The 25,876-nt window shown below is 43.1% G+C and overlaps 1 protein-coding gene across 3 annotated transcripts in view; it reads left to right on the forward strand.

Annotated features, from left to right (window-relative positions):
- Window positions 1-165: 165 nt before the first annotated feature.
- ALG5 (ALG5 dolichyl-phosphate beta-glucosyltransferase) overlaps window positions 166-25,876 on the forward strand; it is a 37,216-nt gene continuing 11,505 nt past the window's right edge. The window contains exons 1-8 of one of the 3 annotated variants that reach the window (XM_055123916.1): window positions 172-298; window positions 2,574-2,613; window positions 7,183-7,354; window positions 7,731-7,777; window positions 9,084-9,152; window positions 15,437-15,529; window positions 16,645-16,758; window positions 25,231-25,290. In XM_055123916.1, coding sequence (XP_054979891.1) covers window positions 7,216-7,354; window positions 7,731-7,777; window positions 9,084-9,152; window positions 15,437-15,529; window positions 16,645-16,758; window positions 25,231-25,290 — 522 coding nt within the window. In that variant the 5' untranslated portion in view covers window positions 172-298; window positions 2,574-2,613; window positions 7,183-7,215. Of the gene's footprint in view, window positions 299-2,573; window positions 2,614-7,182; window positions 7,355-7,730; window positions 7,778-9,083; window positions 9,153-15,436; window positions 15,530-16,644; window positions 16,759-25,230; window positions 25,291-25,876 lie in introns of those variants that run through there. The other 2 variants (XM_055123913.1, XM_055123921.1) reach the window with 2 other exon arrangements.

A 25,876-nucleotide genomic window follows, 5' to 3' on the forward strand; every position in this document is an offset into this window, starting at 1 on the left:
GCAGCTCCAGAACAGCCTGTGCTCGTCGTGGCCGCGCGGGGGCGCTGTGGGCGGCGGGCGCAGCAGGCAGCCGAGTGCTCACCGTGGCCGCGCGGGGGCGCTGTGGGTGGCGGGCGGCGGGCGCCCGGCTCCCGGGCGCGGCCTCTCTGGGGCGGGAGGCGGGGCTGCGCGGGCGCTTCCGCATGTGTGTAGAAGCTCCATAGGGCGGGCGGCGGCGGCGCGGACATGGAGGATGGCGTCGCTCCTGCTGCAGCTGGTGCTACTCGGCTCGGCGCTGGTGGCCGCAGCCCTGATACTGGTGAGGACGGGGGTTGGGGACAGACGCACGCCTGGACGCCCCGCTCCTCTGCAGACCCAGCGGGGTCGGACAGCCTCTCATCGGCCCCGCGAGCTCTGCCACCTGCCTCCTTTTCACTGCTTCGCCCCAAGTCTTGAGCCCAGATTTCCTCTCCGAGAATTGCACTCTCCGATTCTCTTGTTCCCTGTTACCCCATGCAGCGTCATCATCCCATGTGCCCAGAGCCTGGCTTCTCCGTTTGTTCCTAACAGGGCGTGCTCACCAGCCTTCCCTCCGCCCTTGACTGGCCGTGGGTCTCCAGGCCTCTGAACCCCAGCCCTGCCAGCCCCCACCCTCTGAACCCCAGTACTGTCAGCCCTCACCCTCTGAACCCCGCCCTGCAACCCCCCACCCTCTCAACCCCAGCCCTGCAAACCGCCACCCTCTCAACCCCAAGCACTCACAGATCTCACCCTCAGAACCCCGCCCTGCAAACCCCTACCCTCTGAACCCCAGCCCTGCAAACCCCCACCCTCTGAACCCCAGCCCTGTCAGCCCCCACCCTCTGAACCCCAGCCCTGCAAACCCCCACCCTCTGAACCCCAGCCTTGTCAGCCCTCACCCTCTGAACCCCAGCCCTGCAAACCCCCACCCCCTGAACCCCAGCCTTGTCAGCTCTCACCCTATGAACCCCAGCCCTGCAAACCCCCACCCTCTGCACCCCAGCCCTGCAAACCCCCACCTTCTGAACCCCAGCCCTGCAGATCCCCACCCTCTGAACCCCAGCCCTGTCAGCGCTCACCCTCTGAACCCCAGCCCTGTCAGCCCTCACCCTCTGAACCCCAGCCCTGCAAACCCCCACCCTCTGAACCCCCGCGCTACCAGCCCCCACCTGTTGTAACTTCCTGCAGACTCTGCCGCTGTAATAGGACCCCTTTCCCCGAAGCCTGGAAGCCCCCCAAAGGTATTGCTGTCTAGCCTCTCCTCTTCCCCCTCAGAGTCAGGTAACTGGAGAGCTCTCACAGCACATGCAGGGACCCTCGGTTCCACGTAAATGAACATATCCTGCAGACCCCTTAGAGACCCAGGATGGAGGAGATAGACAAAGCCTGGTGTCATTCTATGTCTGGGTGATACTGGCCCTTTGATACCCCTGAGTGAGGCATTACTGTTGAGGGACAAATTCAGTTGTCGTCTACCAAGAAGGGAAAACCCAGAAATCCTACCGGAAACTCTTGCCAACCGTATGTAACAGGAATTGTCCAAAGTGAGCTTTCTCCCACAGAAGTCCTCAATATAATTCAGAGGCTCTTGGCAATTGGGGCTTAAGTGATGGCCATCTGGGGGCCCTGTGCTCATATAACAGTTCTTCAGTCCACCTGCATCCGGGATTTTTTTTTTTTTTCTTTTTGGGTCACACCCAGCAATGCTCAGGGGTTAATCCTGGCTTTGCACTCAGGAATTACTCCTGGCAGTGCTTGGAAGACCATATGGGATGCCGGGGATCGAACCCGGGTCGGCCGCGTGCAAGGCAAACGCCCTACCCGCTGTGCTATCGCTCCGGCCCCATGGGATTTTTTTTTTTTTTTTTTATCAGCATTGAGGGAAGGGCAGTGATCTGCAGGAATGGGCGGTAATTTGGCTCCATCACGTCATCTGATTAGTAAATAGAAAGATTTCCACTTCCTTGACTTTCAGATTAGCAGCCTTAGATAATATTTAATGGCTTTGAGCTCACCTGCCATCCCCCAGGATCCATGAATTTACAGTCCAGAGGCAGTTCGAATAGAAAAAAGGTAATGCATTTGATTTTTTTAAGTAATTTTCTCTACATGAGAGAATTCTGTTCTGTAATTTTAGGGTGTTTGGGTTTTGTGTGTTTTTTTTTCATCATCACAAATGACTTTTAATGATTTTTTTTTATTTTATTCTTTAATTAGTGAATCACCATGAGGGTACAGATACAGATTCACACATTTTCGAGCTTGTTTTTCCCTCCTACAATGTTCGCAAACACATCCCTCCACCAATGCCCATTCTCCATCACCAATAAACCCAGTATCCCTCCCACCCCCAAATCCCATCTCCCCCTCACCCGACCCTGCCTCTGTGGCAGGGTACTCCCTTTTGGTTTCTCTCTCTCCAATTGGGTGTTGTGGTTTGCAGTAGGGGTATTGAGTGGCCATTGTGTTCAGTCTCTAGTCTACTGTCAGCACGCATCTCCCTTCCTGCGCGAGATCTCCAACCACATTTTACTTGGTGTTTCCTTCTCTATCTGAGCTGCCTTTTTCCCCAGCATGTGAGACCAGCTTCCAAGCCATGGAGCCAACCTACTGGTACTTATTTCTACTATTCTTGGATATTAGTCTCCTACTCTGTTATTTTATATTTATATATTTATTTATATTTTTTTAATATTTATATTTTATATTCCACAGATGAGTGCAATCTTTCTATGTCTGTCTCTCTTTCTGACTCATTTCACTTAGCATGATACTTTCCGTGTTGATCCACTTATACGCAAAGTTCATGGCTTCATTTTTTTCTAACAGCTGCATAGTATTCCATTGCATAGATGTACCAGAGTTTCTTTAACCAGTCATCTGTTCTCGGGCACTTGGGTTTTTTCCAGATTCTGGCTATTGTAAACAGTGCTGCGATGAACATATAAGTGCAGATGTCATTTCGACTATACTTTTTTGCTTCAGTGTTTGGTTTTTTTTTTTTTTTGAGGGGGGAGTGGTTTGGGTTGGGGATTTTTGTTTCGTTTTGAGTAAGTCATGTCTTTGCTGTAGCCTTTTGATTCAGTTCTAGATTGATGCTGCCCAGAAGTTGAAACTTTTGCTCAGATTTGAAATATCTGTTATACTGGAAATTTGGCCTGAAAGTGATAGTAAGATCTACCAACTATGGAGTGTACAGTACGAATTGAGTATTGTTTTAAGTGTTGAATGGGAATTAGCCCATTTGAACTGTAAAAAGACCGAGTGACATAAATGTTACACTCCACTGGGAAAAACTCAGAGGTTACATGGCTGGTGGAATTTTGTGGTATTTAATGCTACATCATGAATAATTTTAAAAAACATTAAAACACACGGTTCACCTATATCAACTCTCCATACAAACTTTATTCCTATCCCTTTATTTTGAAGCACACCACATTTTATCTATAAATTCTCAGCATTTATTTACAAGGACCCCATTATGGGGTCTTAAAAATATAAGCACAATAAAGTTGTCACTGTTTTTAAATTTCCTCATTATTCTCTGATTTCAACTGCCCTTGGTTGTCTTATGTATATCTTTGATTAGTCATTTTGTTCCGCTCATTGTTCACTCACGCCACCTGATAAGTTTCAAGTCTCGTAACAATTTCTCCTGCTCACCTCTTTTTATTTATTTATTTTTTTACTATTATAATTATTTTAATAAATAATATAATGCATTTGAAAAGGAAATAGAATTGAAATTGTATCCTCTTAGAGTTATTCTAACTTACTTTCACAAGCATTAATAGTATTGTTTTCAGTTTAAATAGATATAAAGTCGTTAAAAATAAAATGTTAATTGAATCATAGAGCCTTTTTCATTTTTTTATGTCCCCTTTTTATTTTTTTTGACAGTGCTACATTTATTTATTTTGCAGTTGTTTATTTTTATAATTTATTGATTTTTTAATTAGTGAGTCACAGGGTACAGTTACAGATTCACACATTTTCATCTTGTTTTACCCTCATGTTCGAGAGCCCATCCCTCCACCAGTGTCCATTCTCCACCACTTTTGAACCCAGTATCCCTCCCGCCCCCCTATCAAATTCCCCCCACGCCACTCTGCCTCTGTGGCAGAGCATTCCAATTTGTTCTCTCTCCTTTTGGGTGTCATATTCACCTCTTTTTAAAATAATTCTATTGGCGGAAATTACTTCTAATTCTTAGGAGAATGTGAAGTTCGGAGAGAGAGGGAGAGGAAGACCAAAAGAAAAGGAGATTTGTTCCCTGAAGAAGAACATGAGCAGGCGCTGGAGCGATAGCCTTGCACACAAATCCGTACCCCATGGGTTTGCTCCCTGACATCTCATATGGTTCCCCAGAGCGCACCAGGAGTGATCCCTGAGTGCAGAGCCACGAGTAGACTGGCAACAATACTGGGTGTGACCAAAGAAACAGAAGGAAAAAAATAGAAAAAGAATCGGAGCAGGCCCAGGGTGGGATGTTGTATTGTGCAAAAGACATTCCTGAGTCAGATGTGGGTGACCCAGAATGAAGCATGCCCTCCCTCCTTCCCCTTTCTTATGTCCCTAGTGGGTACTTATCTTGTGGAGTGGCTCACAATCTGCTTTTTGCTGCTTAGCTCCCCTCCTTGCCTTTCTGTGGGATCGAAGTGTCTCCTCGTTGGTTGTCAGAACCCAGGGCCACTCATCCTGGTCTCAGAGGCCAGGCTGCAGTTTCCTGGGCTCCAGAGCTGCATCCTACATGCAGGGATCACACCGGCCAGACATCCACTCTAGCCCTTTGTGTAGTCTTCCCCTCTGGTGCCCTTTAATCTCTTACTCTGTCCTTTTTTTCCCCTCATAAACTGGCAGGTGTAGAGACTTGTCAATCGCATATATGCATTTTCTGGTCAAGGAAGATGATACTATGCTCGGTGGTTCTATATTCTTTTATATTACAAAACATCGCTTCAGGGGTATAATGTTGATTTTCTCCAATGTTACGCTGTGCTGAGATTTCAGGAGCTGCGATGTGAGTCTGACCCACAATCTATGTCCCTGAGCATTGTGTCATTTCCTTACTGGTTCTAGTAGTCACTGGTAATAATCCACCATTAATAAAATGCTACCATTTTATTAGTAGGTATATAATGCAGTATTCTCATTGCATCATTTCTTCTTTGTGTATTATCTGGGGTTCTGGAATTCTGTATTCTGAAATATTTCCCCTTATTCAGTTCCCCTAAAATACCTTTGATTCAAAAAGTGTGATAAAAGACAAGTTTTCAAAATAATGAGATTATCCCCTTTTATCTTTCAAAAGTGGCAGATGACGTTTTTATCTTAGTTTTACTGTGTATCCACAGTCTCAGATATTTTTCATGTGTCTCAGTCCATTACACTAATTACTTTTTCTGGTGCTCAGATCTTTCCCCTTCACAGACCAGAGGAAGCCCTGGAAGCCAGGCACTTTGTCTGGGTGATCCTTTGACAGTTGTCCTTGTTCGCCTTGTTTTCTGGTCTGTTCCACCAGTACACTGTTCCTACCCCATACCTGAGTGGATATATATTCTGTAGTGTATACTATGCCTACCCATCATGGGAGCCCTGGTTGCTCTCGGTGGGAAATTGAGCTTAGCAGAGGCAGACTGGACAAGAGCTTCAGTGAGCAGGCACTGTGAGAGGTTTGTCTGAATCCAGTTTGTCTGTGCACATACTAATCAGGCTTATGTTGATTTTACTCTGTACATAACAGGGTATTGTAAATGGCTACCACTTGGTCAGACAGATAATTCAAAGCACTGCAGTTCATATTTGGCTGCATGGGAAGTCCTGTTGGATCCCTCCTGTCATAGTCCCCTGAGTACTGCAGGGAGTGAGCCCCAAAGCACAGCACTAGGAGTTACCCCATCCCAGCAGGTATGACCCCAAAACCAGCATAAGTAAGTACACATAAATATCAAGCATCAAGTTACAAATGCATAGCATTCCAAAAGTTACTAGATTCCTTTTAAAGTAGAATGTATACCAATAGAAACACTTACTACAAAGAAGGTTCCTTTCCTAAGCTAGCTTCCAACCAAGATGGGAAAAAAATAAAATGTTAGTCTGGCAGCTGCCTATGAGTTTGATACTTTAGAAAATATTGTGAATGAAAATCTGGGGCAAGTAGGGGATGAAGCAGTAGTATAGCAGGTAAGGCACTTTAAGCAACTTGCACACATCCAGCCTGGGTTTGCACACATCCAACCCACTATTGTGTTTGGTCCCTTGGGCCCATCAGGAATGATTCTTGAATGCAGAGCCAGAAGTCATCCCTGAGCACATACAGGTGTGGCCCCAAAACCAAAAAAAATTAAAAATTAAATTCGGGGCAAGTACAAAGAATATATTCTTTAGCATCAGTGGTCCTTATTGTGGAAGTTGGAAAATTCCTTTAGAACTGGGATTGGTCTAGTTCAGGATGAGCTCTTACTTTACTACACGCAGCTCGGCTGCTCTCTAAACTTGTCCTCTTGTCACATCCAGGCTTCAAGGAAGGATGGGGCCTGAAACTGTATGTGCCAGCATTCAGAGGCTTGGGATATCAGGAATCAGTTGCTCTGTTCTGCTGACTCTGCCCTGTTAGGTCTGGGATGGCCAGTGCTGGAGAATGATGGGCGGGGGGAGCATGGAGAGAGCCTTCTGGGGTACTAGGACTTACTGATGAGAATCAGCATTCATGAGGAGGGACTGTCTGGGCTTCAGAGTTACCTCCACACCATTGGGACTGTATTAAGTACTTAAGTAAAAACACTATAAAGGATGTCTACAGACAGGAGAGATAGTACAGGGGTTCAGGCATTTGTCTTGCCTGTGGTCAATCCAGTTTGATACCCAGCATAGCATGAGCACCTCCAGATGTGCCGAAAACACCCCCACCCCACCTCACGACTACCACCAAAAATAAAATTAAAGGTATTCTAACATAAGAAATGTAAAACAGGAGCTGGAGAGAAGTACAGGGTAGGGTGCTCTTGCATGCAGCCAGCATCCCCTATGGTCCCTCAGCCCGCCAGGCGTGATTCCTGAGTACAGAGCCAGGAGTAAACCCAGAATATTGCCAGTTGTGGTCCAAAGACCAAAACAAAACAACAGAAAGAAATGTAAAACAAGATCAGCATAATAATTTCTGCATGTGTCTGCTTGTAGGTTTCCTTTATTGCGTTTATAACTGCTGGAGAAATGCCCCGCCTTCATCGACATGAACAAGAAAAGTTCTTCTTAAATGCCAAAGGCCAGAAGGAAACTTTGCCCAGCATATGGGACTCACCTACCAAACAGCTCTCTGTTATCGTGCCTTCATACAATGAAGAAAAACGGTGTAAGCCCTATTTGACATTGGGAGAAAGGGGCAACTTGGGAAGAAAGGGAAATGGAAAGTATTCAACTTCATTGCCTCTGTCAGACATTGAGGAATATACTGTGATGACTGTGCAGTTGGTAGCTGTCTTTCAAAAGGGGGAGACAGATACTAGCCCTGAAGGAAAGGCACAGCATCATGAGGTGGTGGGCCAGGAGTGTTCGGGCACTGATGGGCAGGATGTGCTCAAAGATGGGACTGGACACTGGGGGAAAATTCCAGAGAGGCTTGTCAGGAGTATTTAGATCACTTTCTTATAGAAGCTGAGTGTGCGCTGGGGTGCTTAAAATCATTTTCAGAAGCAAGTTTTAATACCTTTTTTTTTCTCTCCCCTAAGTGCCTGTAATGATGGATGAAGCTCTGGACTATCTAGAGAACAGACAGGTATGATTTCTCCTTCACCATAATCTGTAACTAAAATTGCTCACCCAGTACTTGCCAGGGATGTGGATCCATTGTTAGGGCAAGTGCCTGGCATGTGGTGATTCCTGGCAGTGCATGGTTCTTTGAAGACCACCAGATGTGGCCCCCATAAAAATAAAAACAGACACTAGACCAGAGCACCACCGCAGTTCCTTCCCAGCTCTCACGAGAGATCCAGCACCCAGTGCCACTATTTCCAAGGGCAAGTGCCTGTCACCCCAGAGTGGACCCAAAATGCTGAGTTCCATTTTTCTTTTTTCTTTTTTTTTTTTATTTTTTAATAGAATTACAGTGAGATGCACAGTTCCAAAGTTGTTCATGATTGGGTTTCAGTCATACAATGCACCAACATGCATCCCTTCACCAGTGTATGTTTGCCACCTTCAGTGTCCCCAGTTTCCTTCCCGCCCACCCCCTCCTCTCATTTTCATTTTCATTTTTATTATATAATCTTCTGTTTTTTTATCCTTGCATGCCCATAATAAATTTTAAATTAAGTGACTCTGCAATCTTTTTATGCTTGTATACATCATATACTATCATACATGTTTTCAAAAAGTCATTTTTGTGACTTCTTATGAAAGTTGTTTGTTTGAGAAAGACATAGTAGGGTGAAGTTGGTTTTTTTGATATGTCCTCTTCTTTCCCTGCATACTGAGAAGAAAATTAGTTATGTAACTCTTTGGATACCAGTTGCTCTTCATATCCTCTTGGAGAATTTAAGAAAATAAAAGTAAATTTGGGGATTTTTTTTTTCTCCCTTAGAAAATTTGTTTTGATTTACTTTAATTTTAGGGTTTTTGGTAACGGGGTATAACGGGGTGGTGGAGGATTCCCAAAAGATGGGATATATATTTGCTACTCAGAAATTAAAGGGGAAGAGAACTGAGACATTATATTCACAGCTGGTACCACTCTCTGTTTCCTCTTTTCTTCACTCACGTGGACCATGAACATTTGCTCTTTGGGGAGATGTTAATGTGGCCATAAGCTGGGAGGTTAGATCCCTAATTTGAGACTTCATGAGTTCTTTTCTTTGGCCCCCTGGAGCCTTTCTGAAGTGTCTTGGATGTGCTCTGTATCACCCGAGCCTGCTCTGCCTGGGGATATGGCACAAGGCAGCCACGCAGAGAACGTGTGCTTATATGAGTTATCTCTACATACATCAATGATAAAGTAGTTGTTTTGTAAATTCCTTACAATTTTACAATAAAATTCTTGACAGCCGATGGGCCAAATCATAATACTTTATTTTGGCTTCTTGCAGAAACAAGATCCTACGTTCACTTATGAAGTGATAGTAGTTGATGATGGTAGCAAAGATGAGACTTCAAAGGTAAGTCTGTCACCTTGCTTTCAGAATTACCAGCAATAGGAACTATAGAATAAGTAGCTGGCCGCATATCGAATCTTTTGTCCATTTCCCAGAGAACTCTTAAAACCATGCCTTTTTCTTTGCACTGTCTAGTGTGAGTAAGAAAAATTAGAGATTTTATGGATGGGAGAGCTGGAAAATGGAGCTGCAGGCCCACGACTCCCCAAGGGTTGCTGGGGCATTCCCTTGCCAGCATAGCTCCCTCACCTCTGATGCTCACTTCCTGCCAATTCCTGCCTCCTCTTCTCCGTCTTCCATTCCAGCTTCTAAAGCAATCATATCAATAGGAACCACATCTTCATATCTACGCCCTGCATAGCAAGTGTGCCTTCAGCACAGAGCCTGTCTAGATTGACCCACTAGAGGTAATGGTACTTCAGAGTGTCAGACTGTCCCTCTTGCATGCCTCAAACTGCCAGGCCAGTTGTACTAATCTTGTCGTGGTTTGTAAAAATACTATTAGTAGTCCTGTTGAATTAGTTTCCAAAAACTACAGGTTTTTAGTTTTAGGAATACTTCACATTTTCTTCTTTGACATTCACGTGTGCAATCAAAAGTTCAATGCTGCTCCTAACATTCTTGTTAATAGACCTTAAATACACAGAGAACTGTCAATTCACTTGATTATTCATCAGTAATGATTCATGTTAATGATTCTTATTAAATAGCAAGTGTATGCTAAGTGCCAAGTGCTGATGAACCATACAAGCATGTGAGCCTGTGCAGGGAGCCTTCAGGTCAGCTAGAGTGTGTGCTGCAGTTCACAGACTCAAGCTAAGTGGGGCCAGAGGAAAAGTGCTGTAAAGAACTTAGCAGGAGCAGGGATATGCTGGAACGTAGCTGACCTGGGTTCAATCCCCAGCATCCTATGTGGTCCTCCTCCCCTAAATACCACCAGGACTATTTCCTGAGTGCTGAGCCAGGAATAACCCTCAATATCACTGAATGTAGCCCAAAAGCTGAAGGATTAGCATTTGTTATTTCTTGAATTTGAAAGTACTCCTCAGTGACATCCTTGAGCCATGGGTTTTGCCATAATCCTTAACTACAACCTAGCTACAGCCAATTCCCATCCAGGAGTTTTCCTTTCTGTCCACTTGGCAGAGACCTGCCATTCCCTAGGTTCTCCTGGTCATCGGACTTCACACGATAACACTGGCCCATACCACTGGTGGCTCCTTTGACTGGATTGATACAAATTGCTGCACTACTATAAGCATGTGAATCAGGGCAATACATGTTGGGCACTGAGCACTTCCTTAGCCTCACATCCTCATCTCATCCCTGCTGGATGTTAGCGTGCAGGAATGGCCGAGCGCTTCCGTAAGGTGCCTGCAGCTTCACAGAGCCCCAGTGACATGAGGCCTTTGCAAATGAGGTTCGGTGCCTCTTGGGAGGTCTCAGCTCCTATTACCTCCAGCAGCAAAGCCTTCCGTAGCCTTGGTGGTGGGGTCAGTTGGAGCCCCCCGGGAAGATTCCAGTCTCATGGAAAGCCCTGAGTCTTTCCCATGCAGCTGGGAATGAGTGAACTAATCCAGATGGTTAGGACAAGAAGCTCTGGGTGTAAGCATGTCCAGATGGAGCAGCTGACAGACACGAAGACCTGGTAGCTGGAAAGCACTGGTAGGGCTGGCTTTCAGAAGAGAACGTGCGAGGCTTTGCAGCATGCATGTGATGGGAGAGCACTAAATTCAGTGGTTTATTACTGTGTGAAGAGGGTGCCACAGAAGAGGAATGTTGGGCAGCAAACAGTGGAGCTCACAGAGCAGCCTCTGCCCAACAGGGGAGAAACTTTTCCTGAAGGACATTGTTTTTTTTCGAGGCCCTTTGACTTGTATGTGGCAAGTGGCTGTTCTGGATGGATCTGTGAGGGAGAGGAGTGTTTGCTCCTGAGGCTGAAAGAAACATCTTAAAATGGTATTTAGTAGATGTTTTTTTTACTTAAAAAAAAACAAAACGTTTCCTCTTAGTTGAATATTTATTGTCTACCTATTAATGTGTTTTGCTCTGCACAAAAAAGAAATCTTAGCTGTAATTATCATTCACGAGGAATTCTAAACTAAAGAGATAAAGACTGTGTGCAAAATACTGGGCTGGAGAGATAGTACAGCGGGTGGGGCATATGCCTCACATGCAACTGAACTGGTTTGATTCCTGGCATCCCATAAGGTCCCCCAAGCCCAGCAGGATAAATTCCTAAGTGCAGAGCTAGGAGTAATCTCTGAGCATCACTGGATGTGGCCCAAACTTTTTTCTTAAAACAAGTTTAAGAAAAAAGAAAAAAATAAACGTGCAAAATACAGTTTAAGAAAGTACTTTCGGGCCTGGAAGTGATAGTACAGCAGGTGGGTGCTTGTCTTGCATGGGGCCTACACTGGTTCATCCCTGGCACTACGGATGGTCTCCTGCACCCTCTGGGAGTGATCCTTGAGTGCAGATATCAGGAGTAACCCCTGAGCACTGGCTGCAGCCCAAATTTAAAACACCAGAAAAGTAAGCACTCACTAATCTCTATTCCTAAGTAATGGGCTTGTGGATAGTCACGCTGGGGAGGAAACAAAGGCTTCCCTGTGGCCACACAGGTGGAGCTGCAACGGGGTTTGTTTCTTCAGAGCCAGATGGAAGGAGCCGCTCTAGCTTAGTAAAGTTTCTTTCTTTTTTTTTTTTTTTATTTGTTTATTTTTTTATTGAATCACCATGAAAAAAGTTACAAAGCTTTCAGGTTTAAGTCTCAGTCATACAATGATCAAACTCCCATCCCTTCACCAGTGCACATGTTCCACTACCAAGAACCCCAGTATACCCCTCATCCCACCCCCAACCCTGCCTGTGTGGCAGATGATTTTCACTTTACTCTCTTTACTTTGATTACATTCAGTATGTCAACAGAAAACTCACTATTATTATTTGGAATTTTCACCCAACAATCAAACCTGCTGAATAGGCATCATTTGATAATTTGTTTTGCATTGAGAATGAAGAGTATATGAGGTTTTGGATTTCTGGTATTTTAGTAATTAAGTCCAGAGAAATTTCTGCCAGAAGTTGCGTCACTGCAAGCTCATACCGCCGGTTAGTGGGCTCTATAAGATGGCGGTTGCCACGTGGCCACCGCCGCCACCACCACGGAAAGGAAAAGCCGAGAGAGAAAGACCATTCCCCTCCCGGTGTGGCATGGGGTCGCAACTCAGTTCACAGTCTAGAGGCAGTTCTGTAAGAAGCCACTGGATGCCGAAATTAGTAGGCCTCTGGGATCATGGTCTTTTAGGAGCAGAGGCACTGTTCCTGTGCGGCCACTCCAGGTCGCATCTGGGCGGAGACCCATAGCTTGGTAAAATTTCTTTTAACTCATTCAGCTGCTTGACCAGTGGCTTTAGCATCCTAGTTCTGGACTCTCGTGATGAATGTTAAATTGCATGCCATTCAAGAACAAGCATCTGCAAGTCAGATGTTCTCCCAGTAGAGCTGTGGTGAGCTGTTCCTATGAGTGGTGGACCTCGACTGACTGCTGGTACTGAAATACAGCACCAGTCTCCTCTCTGCCTGCAGGGAGGTTGCACCTGCTACTGGCAGCGCACATGGGTGCAGCACGGTGTTTGAAGTCACTGGGAAGCAGCTGGTGGGAGGAGAGGAGTTGAAAGGCCCCTCGCTGTCTCAGATACTCCTCTAGCGACCCCAGAGTCCAGGATGTCTGGGCGTTCTTTCAGGAGTTGGCTCAGCATTGGAGAATCAATTTTCTGTAACCACATGTTTATCATTTTTGTACCTTCCCTCCTTCATCCCTGAATGCCCAAGCCCACATATGTGTCCTGAAGCCCTAAGTGACAGCCAGCATATTCAGAATTTTTTTGTCTGCCCCTCTCCTTTTTTGACTCAGAGTGAACATCATTTTCGGAACTTCACATCCTCCCACAAACCTGCCTTAGTGTTTTTCAAGCTAGGAGCTCAGTCACATGACCTGCAAAGAGGTCTGGGAAAGTACTTGGTTAAGAGGATTTAGATCAACTATGATTCAGCTATAAGGGCTGTACACATTGTTACTAATTCATGTTTAGGGCCATAATAGGGAGGAAGGAGGCTTTTGCTGATTAGGCCACTATTTTCTTCTGTCTGTCTATTTGTTTGTTTGTTTGTTTGTTTGGGGGCCATACCCAGTGTTCAGGGCTTACTTCCCGAGTGTGCTTGGAGCAGGCATGGGAGGCCAAAGGGTGCCAGGGATCGAACTGGCTTCAAGGCAAACATCTTACCTGCTATATGATCTCTCCGGTCCTCATCACAGTGCTTTAATAGGAATGTGTACAAAAGACTTGACTGTATTTGTTGACTATGATTTAGCACTAGAAACAGGAATCTTTGCTTCTCTGTTACTCACTGCCTTGTGGGAAAGAACTGCAGTTACATTATGGGACAAATGACAGAACAATTGAACAGGAAAATGCCTTAGGATCACTTATTGTCAGGATGATACTTCTTTCCTAGAAGAAGGAGAGGCTGGACACAGAAGCTCGAAAGAAGTGTTTGGCTCAGCCATAAGCTGACCTGACACATACACAATTAACAGAGGGAAACTTCACAGCTTCCTGTGTGAGTGTCAAAGGTAGAATAGGTTCCACCGGCAAAGAGAGGTCAGATAGAAAGGTGATGTGGAGGGCCAGAGAGCCAGTACAGTGCTAGGGTGTTAGCCTTACACGTAGCCGACCCAGATTCAACCCCCAGCATTCCATATGGTCCCCTGAGTACCGCCAGGTGTAATTCCTCAGTGCAGAACCATGAGTTAACTCGTAACCCCTGAGCATCACCAGGTGTGGCCCTAGAGCAAAATAAGAAAGAAAAAGAAAGGTGATGTGGAGAGCAGAAGGCATGAGTCATACTGCTATGGGAGTGACAAAGAGATGTAGACTGTTGATGACTCTATTTGAAAGCCAAAGATGTCGATATCGTCAAATGGAAGTTTTTATGAGGAATCAGTAGTACAGAATGATGACAAGCTCTTGATCTTGAATCACAAAACCGAGACATCACCAAGCAGAAGGAGGAAGGTGCAGGGGGGAGCAGTGAGGTGGGCTGGAAGTAATCAATGACAGATGTGAAGGGTCGTGGGCATCCCAGTGCGGGCAGTGAGGTACAGAGAGCACAAAACTAGAAGTGTAATAGGTGGGAGAGATAGAACAGTGTGCCAGGCAGAGCCAACCTGGGGTTCTATTTCCAGCACCCTACTTGGTTCCCTGAGCACAGCAGGGTGTGGTACTAAAAATGAAAAAAAAAAATGAACTATAAGTGTGTTAATATTTGAAACATGTTGCCTGAACTGTAATTTAGTAAAGTTAACTTTAAAAGGAAAAAGTAATAGTACACACACATACATATGTATATAAATGTATACATGTATATATATGTGTGTGTGTATATATATATATGTATATATTTAACAGTCTTTAATCTTGAGCACATTTGAGCCTGAGGAGCCCATGGTTAGGGAGAGATTGAAGATTCAGAAGAGGGAAAGGGGTGCTGCGGATATTTGCCAAGAGGGAAATTTGAGAGAAGATGGTGGGGGCAAGAGGGGGACAGTTTGGGTGTCAGGTGACCTCTCTGGGTTTGAGTAACGCTGGTTGCTGACAAGTATACAAACCTTCAACTCTCGGGGTCCCAACAAACTTCAGGAGTTGGTTAGCACAGTTGCTTTGACTAGCAGCCCAGTAACTCTCTGCTCATCTGCCCAAAAGACAATAATACAGTTGGTTTTTGTTTGAGTGATTCCTCTGCAAGAAATGACATCATCTTAGAAAATCAGTAGGTTATATTTTGATATTTTAGAGGAATTCATCAACTCCTCTGAAGTTTTTATCAACTACTCTGGAATGTCAAAATTAAGTGTATAGTCATTGGAAAGGCAGCTGATATAGTATTATGTAAGCTCAAATGAAAAACCCAGTTTTATTTCCCTCTTGTAGAATGCACTGTCACTGTCACTGTCATCCTATTGCTCATCGATTTGCTCGAGTAGGCACCAGTAACGTCTCCATTGTGAGGCTTGTTGTTACTGTTTTTGGCATATCGAATATGCCACAGGTAGCTTGCCAGGCTCTGCCATGCAGGCGAGATACTCTTGGTAGCTTGCCGGGTTCTCCGAGAGGGGTGGAGGAATCGAACCCGGGTTGGCCACATGCAAGGCGAATGCCCTACCCGCTACACTATTGCTCCAGCCCATTAATTTTATTCCGGCTTTTATATGATTTGAACAGGTTGCTTTTAAGTATTGCCAGAAATATGGAAGTGACAAAGTACGAGTGATAACGCTGGTGAAGAACCGTGGAAAGGGTGGAGCAATTAAGATGGTAAGACATGGTTTCAACATTTTTATCTAAAGTGCAGAGGTTTTTTGAAATGCTTCTTTTGCAGACTAGAATAGTCTTTATTCTGTAGCTAACTATCTAAATGCCAGTATTTCAAGTTGTTGGCTAATTACTGTTAGTAGGTCACATACTAACATATATATGCATATATATGATTAGCTCTGATCTGGAATATGTAATATTTGTAACATACTGGATGATTTAGAAAATGTGTTTGTCTTTTTTCCTTTGGTGTTAGGCCACAGCCAGCAGTGCCAAGGGACTGTTCCTGGCTTTCTGTGTTGGGGACATCCCAGTGGTGCTTGGGGGACAGTATGGTGCCTGGGATCTAACTCAGGCCTTCTCCATGCCAACACACATGCTCAGACTGCTGTGCTCAACCTCTCAGCCCCAGAAATGCATTATCATAAAGGAACTGAGAGGAGTCTAATGCTAAACTTACATTGGTGGCAGAGTTGTATAACACTGTGATTGTATTTATTTTTTGTGCTGAGTTTGAACCCAAGGTTCACAGGTGCATGGCATGTGTGAACTGAACCACCATTGTTTGTTGGGTTTTTTGGTTTTTTTTTTTTTTTTGTCAATTAGATTTTTTTTTAACAATTTACAAAATGCTTTTGTATGTTTTAAGTGTTACCTATGTAATAGCACTGTGCAAAAGATTCATTGTGAACTAAAGTAAGTTTGATACAGATCTCTTTTGAGATATTTGTGCAAGCCGTGCATAAATGTAATCTTAATGTACCATTCAAAGTAGTCAGTCCCTGACCCTTTTAAGAGGCTCATGAGATGATAGGAATAATATATGTACATATATAGTATATGTGATAAGCATTTTATATTTTTCTTACAGTTACAGAATATTTTTAATTTCCCAAACCTATTATAATATTTTCTCAGGCATAAATACAGAGCTATATTTGGGAAATTCTCATCGTTCTAATAATTTTAGGGAATTTGAGCTCTCTTTCTACCATTTCATACCTAATGTTTACTCATAGGATTTTTAAGTAAAGCAGAACAAATATGCTGTTGAATTTACCCTTAATCTTAATATCAAAACCAATTTGCTTTCAACTGAAAAAATTTTATTACAGGGTATCTTTAGTTCTCGAGGAGAAAAAATCCTTATGGCAGATGCTGATGGAGCCACAAAGTTTCCAGATATTGAGAAACTAGAAAAAGGATTGAATGATCTACAACCTTGGCCTGTGAGTAAAAGAATAGTTTAAATGATAGTCAAACAAGGGGCTGGAGCAGTAGTAGAGTAGGTTAGGTGCTTGCCTTGCAGCCATCCCTGGTTCAATCCCTAGCATCCATATGGTCCCCTGAGCACCGCAGGAGTGATTCCTGAGTACAGAGCCAGGAGTATCTCTTGAGCATCGCCAAGTGTGCTCCTCACCCCCCCCCCAAAAAAAAATAAAATGTCAGACAAGAATACAGAGGGTATGAAGTAAGATTAAATGGAATTTGCATATAAGTTCAAAAATCAGGGTTGGGAGATAGTATGGAATCCCTACTCACACAGAAGAATGTGTCAATTTATTATAAACATTTCAGTAAATGTCTTAACTATCACTGTCTTTGTCACTGTCATCCTGTTGCTCATTGATTTGCTCGAGCAGGCACCAGTAACGTCTCCATTGTGAGACTTGTTACTGTTTTTGGCATATCGAATATGCCACAGGTAGATTGCCAGGCTCTGCCAAACAGGAGAGATACTCTTGGTTGCTTGCCGGGCTCTCCAATGGGGGTGGAGGAATCGAACCTGGGTCGGCAGTGTGCAAGGTAAACGCCCTACTGCTGTGCTATCACTCTAGCCAATGTCTATAACAGAGAGATGGCAAGAATATCAAAATAAATGTCAGATAAATTTTAGAAAATGTTTTGGACATTTAGATATTCTTGCCACCTCTGTTTTTAGATATGGAACTTCTGCATTTATTCTGAATATTCAGCTAAGGATTTTACTTAAAAACGTAGATCAGGGCCAGAGAGATGGCGTAAGGGGCTGGGTAGCACAGTGTGCTTTGAATTCATGAGGCCAAGGTTTGACCCCTGGCACCCATTGTCATCTGAGTGTCACGTGGCTTGGCCCAAAATCCAAAAAATAAGAATCAAATGAATGCTTCGACCAGCTTAACATCCTTAGACTTCCAAGCATGTTTATAAAGTGACAACTTTGGGAGCTAACTTAAAGGGTTTAAATATAGCACCGAATTTGGTCCCCAACCCCTCCACCTACCAGCATCTTATTACTAGCCTGAGCAGTGAAATATCCAACTGCACATCCAGGCCCAATTTCATGGGGATGAGCCCCAGGACCCCAGAATAGTGCCTAAACAAGGCTTAGGAAGCCCCATATCCACACAGCCCCTCCCCTCCCACTCAAAAACAGTTGTGAAAATAAGAATTCAGCAATACAGGTTTTGGGGGGATAGATGACAAAGCAATAGAACATTATTGAAAGACCAATTACAGAAAGAACTAAGAAAACAAATTGAGGATCAAAATAAGATCAATGAATAAACTACCTAAAACTAGATAGCTGTTAAAATATTCTCTTTCTGTTTAGTGCAAAAGCCAAAGGGAGAAAGAGTTAAACACACACAACCCATTAAACCAAAACCACCCTAAATAGAAAACTTGCTATAAAAATTCACCCTATGGAGTTGGAGCAATAGTATAGCGGGTAAGACCTTTGCCTTGAGAACTAACTGCCAGTTTGTAACCCCTGAGCATCACTGGATATGGCCCAAAACAAAACAAATATTATATCCCGTTTCCTGGAAATGTTTGTATTTCTATGATTTATGAAATATTCTGTTTCTTTCTTACCATCACGCATTTGGTTTTTCTTTCTCCTCAGTAGGGTGCTTTTGTTTCATTTTGATTTTTCATAGGATGCCCCCCCTGCAGAACTGGGGTGGGGAATCCCCACAGGAAGCTTTAAAGGTGTGCTTGATGGGGTGGTGCAGGCCTGGCGGTTGGGATTCAGCCCAGTGCTTCAGAGCTGTTCTTGCCGTGCAGGGCTCTGAGGCTTCGGGGGCCACACCAGGGCCATACCCAGCTGCAGGGGTGATGAGCAGGGTGGGGGGTGGGGTGAAGGAGAAGCTCCAGACTCAGGTCTGGCGCATGCCTGCCATGTGCTCTACTGTTTGAGCTACTTTTCTGGTCCCTAGGAAGTGTTTTGGTTTTTTAAAATACTAAGTTAACTAGTATAATTTACAAGGATTAGTTCTGAAAGTACCATTTTACCTGTGCTGTTTGAGTTGATAAAAATTAAATTTTTGGTTCCTTAGTTTTACTGGACATTTCGGATAACTATGGTTATTAGTAAGTACCTTGTTAGCTAGCACAGATACTGAGCATTTTCATTGACACAAGAAATTCTGTTGGGCAGTGTATGATATGAAATGGGGTGTGGGGAAGGGAGTAGCTTTTGAACCATACCCAGCTGCACTTAGGGGTCAAACCCGGATCGGCTGTATGCAAGGCCAGTGCCTACCCACGGTGCTATCTCTTCAGCTCCAATGATGTAAAATGATTATTGGATATGTCACATGCTCATCTATCTAAGTAGGAATTCCTTCTTCTTTTGTTTGTTTTTGTTTTTATGCCACACCTAGTCATGTTCAGGGCTTACTCCTGACTTGGCCCAGGGATTACTCTTGGAGGGTTCAGGAATCATATGCGTGCTGGGGATTGAACCCAGGCTGCTGTGTACAAGGCAAACGCCCTCTCATCTGAACTATAGCTCCAGCCCTAAAAGGAATTTCTTCTTACATATTCTTTTTCCTTAGATTCAATTTGGGCTGGAGCAATAGCACAGCGCTTGGGCTTTCGCCTTTCACGTGGCCAACCCATGTTCGATTCCTCTGCCCCTCTTGGAGAGTGACAGATTCAATTTACTGTATCATTATACTCAGTATTAACTTCTTAAAGAGCTAAGGCACATGATTATAATTAAGCCATTAACTCACCTTGCTTTTTAAACTGCAGATTATAGCCCCATACGGGGTTATATAACACAAAAAAGCTATTTTAAAATAAATTTATAATTTATTATTAGTAAATGCTTTATTTATATACCCAGAGTCACATTAAAATTTCTTAAGTAACAAAGAGTCAGGAGTTAACAAAAAATCTTTTTCTTTTTTTTTTTAAATGTTTTTTTTAATTAGTGAATCACCGTGAGGGTACAGTTACAAATTTATGCATTTTCGTACTCATGTTTCCCTCATACAAAGTTCGAGAACCCATCCCTTCACCAGTGCCCATTCTCCATCACCAATAAACCCAGCATCCCTCCCACCCCTCCAGTCCCATCTCCCCCCACCCCACCCTGCCACTGTGGCAGGGTATTCCCTTTTGTTCTCTCTCTCTCTAATTAGGTGTTGTGGTTTGCAATAAAGGTGTTGAATGGCCATTGTGTTCAGGCTCTAGTCTACATTCAGCACGCATCACCATTCCCCTGTGTGGCCTCCAACCCATTTTACTTGGTGATCCCTTCTCTATCTGAGCTGCCCTCTCCCCAGAATGTGAGGCCAGCTTCCAAGCCATGGAGTCAACCTCCTGGTACTTGTTTCTACTACTCTTGGGTGTTAGTCTCCTACTCTGTTATTCTATATTCCACAAATGAGTGCAGTCTTTCTATGTCTGTCTCTCTCTTTCTGACTCATTTCACTTAGCATGATACTTTCCATGCTGATCCACTTATATGCAAAGTTCATGACCTCATTTTTTCTAACAGCTGCATAGTATTCCATTGTATAGATGTACCAAAGTTTCTTCAACCAGTCATCTGTTCTCGGGCACTCGGGTTTTTTCCAGATTCTGGCTATTGTAAATAGTGCTGCGATGAATATATAAGTGTAGATGTCATTTCGACTATACTTTTTTGCTTCTCTGGGATATATTCCCAGAAGTGGTATTGCTGGATCAAATGGGAGCTCAATTTCTAATTTTTTGAGAATCATCCATATTGTTTTCCAAAAGGGCTGAACCAGTCGGCATTCCCACCAGCAGTGTAGAAGGGTCCCTTTCTCCCCACATCCTCCAATAGTGGTTGCTTTTGTTCTTTTGGATATGTGCCAGTCTCTGTGGTGTGAGGTGGTATCTTATCATGGTTGTTTTGATCTGCATCTCCCTGATGATTAGTGATGTAGAGCACTTTTTTATGTGCCTTTTGGCCATTCGTATCTCTTCCTTGGGAAAGTTTCTGTGCCCCATTTTCTGATGGGGTTGGATGTTTTCTTCTTGTAGAGTTCAACCAGTGCTTTATATACCCTTGATATCAACCCCTTATCTGATGGGTATTGGGTAAATATCCTTTCCCATTCTATAGATTGTCTTTGTATTCTGGTCACTATATCTTTTGCAGTGCAGAAGCTTTTTAGTTTAATGTAGTCCCATTTGTTGATCTCTGTTTTTACTAGATTGCTTAGTTCCATGTCATCTTTGAAGATACCTTTATCTTCAATATCGTGGAGGGTTTTGCCGACCTTGTCTTCAATGTACCTTATGGTTTGTGGTCTAGTGTTGAGGTCTTTAATCCATTTTGATATGACTTTTGTGCATGGTGTCAGGTCGAGGTCTAAGCCCATTCTTTTGCATGTAGTTGTCCAGTTGTGCCAGCACCATTTGTTAAAGAGACTTTCCTTGCTCCACTTCACATCTCTTACTCCCTTATCAAAGATTAGATGATCATATATTTGGGGTTGTGTGTAGGGATATTCCACCCTGTTCCATTGGTCTTCGCTCTGCCTTTGTTCCAGTACCATGCTGTTTTAATTGTTACTGCTTTGTAGTAAAGTTTTAGGTTGGGAAGGGTGATGCCTCCCATCGTCATTTTCCCAAGAATTTTTTTAGCTATCTGTGGGCGTTTGTTGTTCCATCTGAATTTTAGGATTGCTTGATCCTTTTCTTTGAAGAATGTCATGGGTATCCTTATAGGGATCGTGTTGAATCTGTATAATGCTTTGGGGAGTATTGCCATTTTGACAATACTGATTCTCCCTATCCATGAGCAGGATTTATGTTTCCATTTCCTCGTGTCCTCTTTTTTATTTCATGGAGTAGTTTCATTTTATAGTTTTCTTTGTAGAGGTCTTTTACATCCTTGGTTAAGCTGATTCCGAGATACTTGATTTTCTGGGGCATGATTGTGAATGGGATTGTTTTTTCATGTCCCTTTCCTCTGCCTCATTGTTTGCACATAGGAAGGCCATGGATTTTTGGGTATTGATTATTTAGCCTGCAACTTTACTGTATAAGTCTATTGTTTCTAAGAGTTTCTTAGTAGAGGCTTTAGGCTTCTCTAGATATAGTATGATATCGTCTGCAAATAGTGCGAGTTTGATTTCTTCCTTTCCTATCTTGATGCCCTTAATCTCTTTTTCTTGTCTAATAGCTATTGCAAGTACTTCCAGTACTATATTGAAGAGAAGTGGTGAGAGTGGGCATCCTTGTCTTGTGCCTGATCTTAGAGGAAAGGCCCTTAGTTTTTCCCCATTGAGGATAATGCTTGCCGTAGGCTTGTGGTAGATGCTTCGACTATCTTGAGGAAAGTTCCTCCCAACCCCATTTTGGTGAGGGTTTTCATCATGAAAGGATGTTGGATCTTGTCAAATGCTTTCTCTGCATCTATTGATATGATCATATGGTTTTTATCTTTACTTTTGTTGATATGATGGATTATGTTGATTGATTTCCGAATGTTAAACCATCCTTGCATCCCCGGAATGAATCCCACTTGGTCATGATGTATGATCTTTTTGATGAGTTGTTGGATCCTATTTGCTAATATTTTGTTGAGGATCTTCACATTGGTGTTCATTAGGGATATTGGTCTATAAATTTCTTTCTTAGTGGTGTCTTTGTTTGCTTTTGGTATTAGGGAGATATGTGCTTCATAGAAACTGTTTGGGAGAGTTCCTGTTTTTTCAATTTCCTGGAAAAGCTTGAGGAGGACTGCCAACAGGTCTTCTTTAAATGTTTGGAAGAATTTGCCAGTGAATCCATCGGGACCTGGGCTTTTGTTTTGGGAAAGATTTTTGATTACAGTTTCAATTTCCTTAATATTAATGGGTCTATTCAGGTATTCCAGGTCTTCTTTGTTCAATCTTGGGAGATTGTAGGAATCAAGGAATTCATCCATTTCTTTTAGGTTCTCTTGTTTCGTGGCATAAAGGCTTTTGAAGTAGTCTCTGACAATCTTTTGAATTTTGTTGGTTTCTGTTGTGATGTCTCCCTTTTCATTCCTGATTCGGTTTATTTGGGTTCTCTCTCTCTTTCTTTGTGAGTCTTGCTAGTAGTTTGTCAATCTTGTTTATTTTCTCAAAGAACCAGCTGTTGGTTTAATTGACCTTTCAGGTTGTTTTCTGGGTTTCTATGTCGTTAATTTCTGCTCTAATTTTTATTATTTCTTTCCTTTGGTCTGGTTTGGGTTCCTTTTTCTGGTCCTTTTCTAAGACTTTGGGCTGTGAAATCAAGCTACCTATGTAAGCCCTTTCTTCCTTCCTAAGAAATGCTTGCAGAGCTATAAATTTTCCCCTTAACACAGCTTTAGCTGTATTCCATAGGTTTTGGTAGCTTGTGTCTTCATTCTCATTTGTTTCGAGGTATCTCTTGATTTCTTCCTTGATTTCCTTCCTGACCCACTTATTGTTCAACACTGAGCTGTTTAATTTCCAGGTGTTGATTCTTTGCATCTGTGTGTGATTAGCTTCTATCTTCAGCGCATGGTGGTTTGAGAAGATAGTTGATACAATTTCTATTTTTCTGATTTTATTGAGGTATGTTTTGTGGCCCAGTACATGGTCTATTTTGGAGAATGTTCCATGTGCACTGGAAAAGAATGTGTATTCTTTCTTTTGGGGGTGTAAAGCCCTATATATGTCTATTAGGCCTCTCTCTTCTATTTCTTCCTTCAGAGTCCGTGTTTCCTTGCTGAGTTTTGTTCTTGTCGATCTATCCAGAGGTGATAGACCAGTGTTGAAGTCTCTGACTACTATTGTGCTGTTAGCAGTGTCCTCCTTAACGTCTGTCAGGAGTTGTTTTAAGTATTTAGCCAGTCTCTCATTAGGTGCATATACGTTTAAGAGTGTGATTTCTTCCTGTTGCACATATCCCTTGATAAATAGGAAGTGACCTTCGTTGTCCCTTCTAATCTTTTTCAACCTGAAATCTATGTTGTCAGATACTAATATTGCCACCCCAGCTTTCTTGAGGGAGTTGTTTGCTTGCAGGATTGTTTTCCACCATTTGACTTTGAGTCTGTGTTTGCCCTGACTGTTCAAGTGTGTTTCTTGCAGGCAGTAGAATGTTGGGTTTAGTTTCCGAATCCATTTTGCCACTTTATGTCTCTTAATTGGTGCATTTAGGCCATTGACATTGAGAGAAATTATTGTCATGGCGTTTTGTGTCATCTTTCTGTGGGGTTAGTTGTTCTTGTGGGGTTCTTCCTTGACTTACAATAGCCCCTTTAGTCCTTCTTTTAAGTTTGGTTTTGAGTCTATGAAGTTCCTGAGCTGTTGTTTATCCAAGAAATAGTGTATGGTTCCTTCGAGTTGAGTGAGAGTTTAGCTGTATAAAGTATTGTTGGTGAGGCGTTCATTTCGTTGTTTTTTCACTATGTCCCACCATTGTCTTCGGGCTCGGAGGGTTTCCTCTGATAGGTCTGCTGTAAATCTGAGGGGTGATCCTTTGTATGTGATTTCCTTCTTTGACCTTGCTGCTTGCAGAATTGTGTCTCTATCCACCGCATTCGTCATTCTGACTGATATGCCTTGGAGTCTTTTTATTCAGGTTTCTTTTTGCTGGTACTCTTCTGACTCCTTAGATCTGGATGCCTGCCTTCTCCAGCTCTGGGAATTTCTTAGCAATGATGTCTTTCTCTGTGTGTTTTTCATTGGGATAACTTCCCTGTGCTTCTGGTACTCCAATGATTCTTATGTTGTTCCTCTTGAAGTCATCCCCAAGAACTCTGATTTGCTCTATAGCCACTTTGAGGTCTTTTGCCATTATTTAACAAAAATTTTTAAGAAATCCTGATCTGTTAGTAATACTTCAAGAACAGCTAATTCAGAGTAGCACAACTCACTTGAATTAATTTGAACTCCATTTATTTCATTTCTGGGAGAGAGATTACAGTGTTCAGGAGCCATTCTTGGCTCTCTGCTCAGTGAACCCTGGTAGTGCTTGGTATTAAACCAGTGTTAGTTGCAAGCACCATACCATGCCCTTGAACTTCATTATTAAGAATTTTAATGGATATTTATTATTTAACACTTCTTGGAAGAATGATAGGCAAATAAATGATCGGTAGTCATTGTTCCATTATCAGCCCAGTAAACCCAGACACTGCCTACACTTCCCACTCCATCTGTGTCCCAGCCCCACAAAGGCTTCTGAACAGCTCTGCATATTCTCAACTCCTCATCAGGTCTTTAAAGTATGTGATGTGGGGTCGCAGAGATAATACCATGTGGGAGGCCCTTGACTTGTATGCAGCTGACCCAGGTTCTAACCGCAGCACCAAATATGGTCCCACAGCACCACCAAATGTGGCCCCAAAATGAAACTAAATGTGTAAAACCTTTTCCTGAGTCATGAGATGGTCACATTGGAAATAAATATTTTTATTAATGATGATACTGAAATTGTGTTCTGTTGCTTCTCAGGATCAAATGGCTATTGCATGTGGATCTCGAGCACATTTGGAAAAAGAATCAATCGCTCAGGTGAGACTTTTCACTGGCACAAACCAACAGAGGCTATTCCCCCTTTTTACATAGACAGAAGCAAAAGATAAGTTTTTGCAACTAATCTTATAAAAGTGAGGCATAACTTTTTTAAAGGAAGATAAGTTTTTTAATTTTGTAATTTTTTGAAGGGTTGATACATTTAGAAATTAATATAGAAGAATGTAGACTTGGACTTAAATTGCAAAAGATCTTTTCTTTAAAATCACAGTCCCGTTCAGGCATGATGCAGGCAGACTTTTCTTGATGCTGCATCTTAGACCAGCAGTTGACTCCCACAGAGACTCTTGTGGGCCTGTTTCAAATCTAGATGATTCTTACAGACCTTTACGTTTCCTATAGAAGGTCATTTCCAAGCAGCCAGACGCCGATCCAACATGCCTGAGACACCATGGCATGCCTACCGTCTCTGCACCACTCTGGGTTTCTCTGATGTGCTCTGGGTCGGTGGTTTTCAATCTTCAATCTATGGCCCTGCCACCCACCTAGAAAGGTCTCCCAGAATGGTTACAACTGCTGGTCTGTGAACCCATGTGCAGATGGGAGCCAATCCTTGGGTGTGCAT

The sequence above is a fragment of the Sorex araneus genome, chromosome 1 (genome assembly GCF_027595985.1).
Source record: "Sorex araneus isolate mSorAra2 chromosome 1, mSorAra2.pri, whole genome shotgun sequence".
Lineage (NCBI taxonomy): Eukaryota > Metazoa > Chordata > Mammalia > Eulipotyphla > Soricidae > Sorex > Sorex araneus.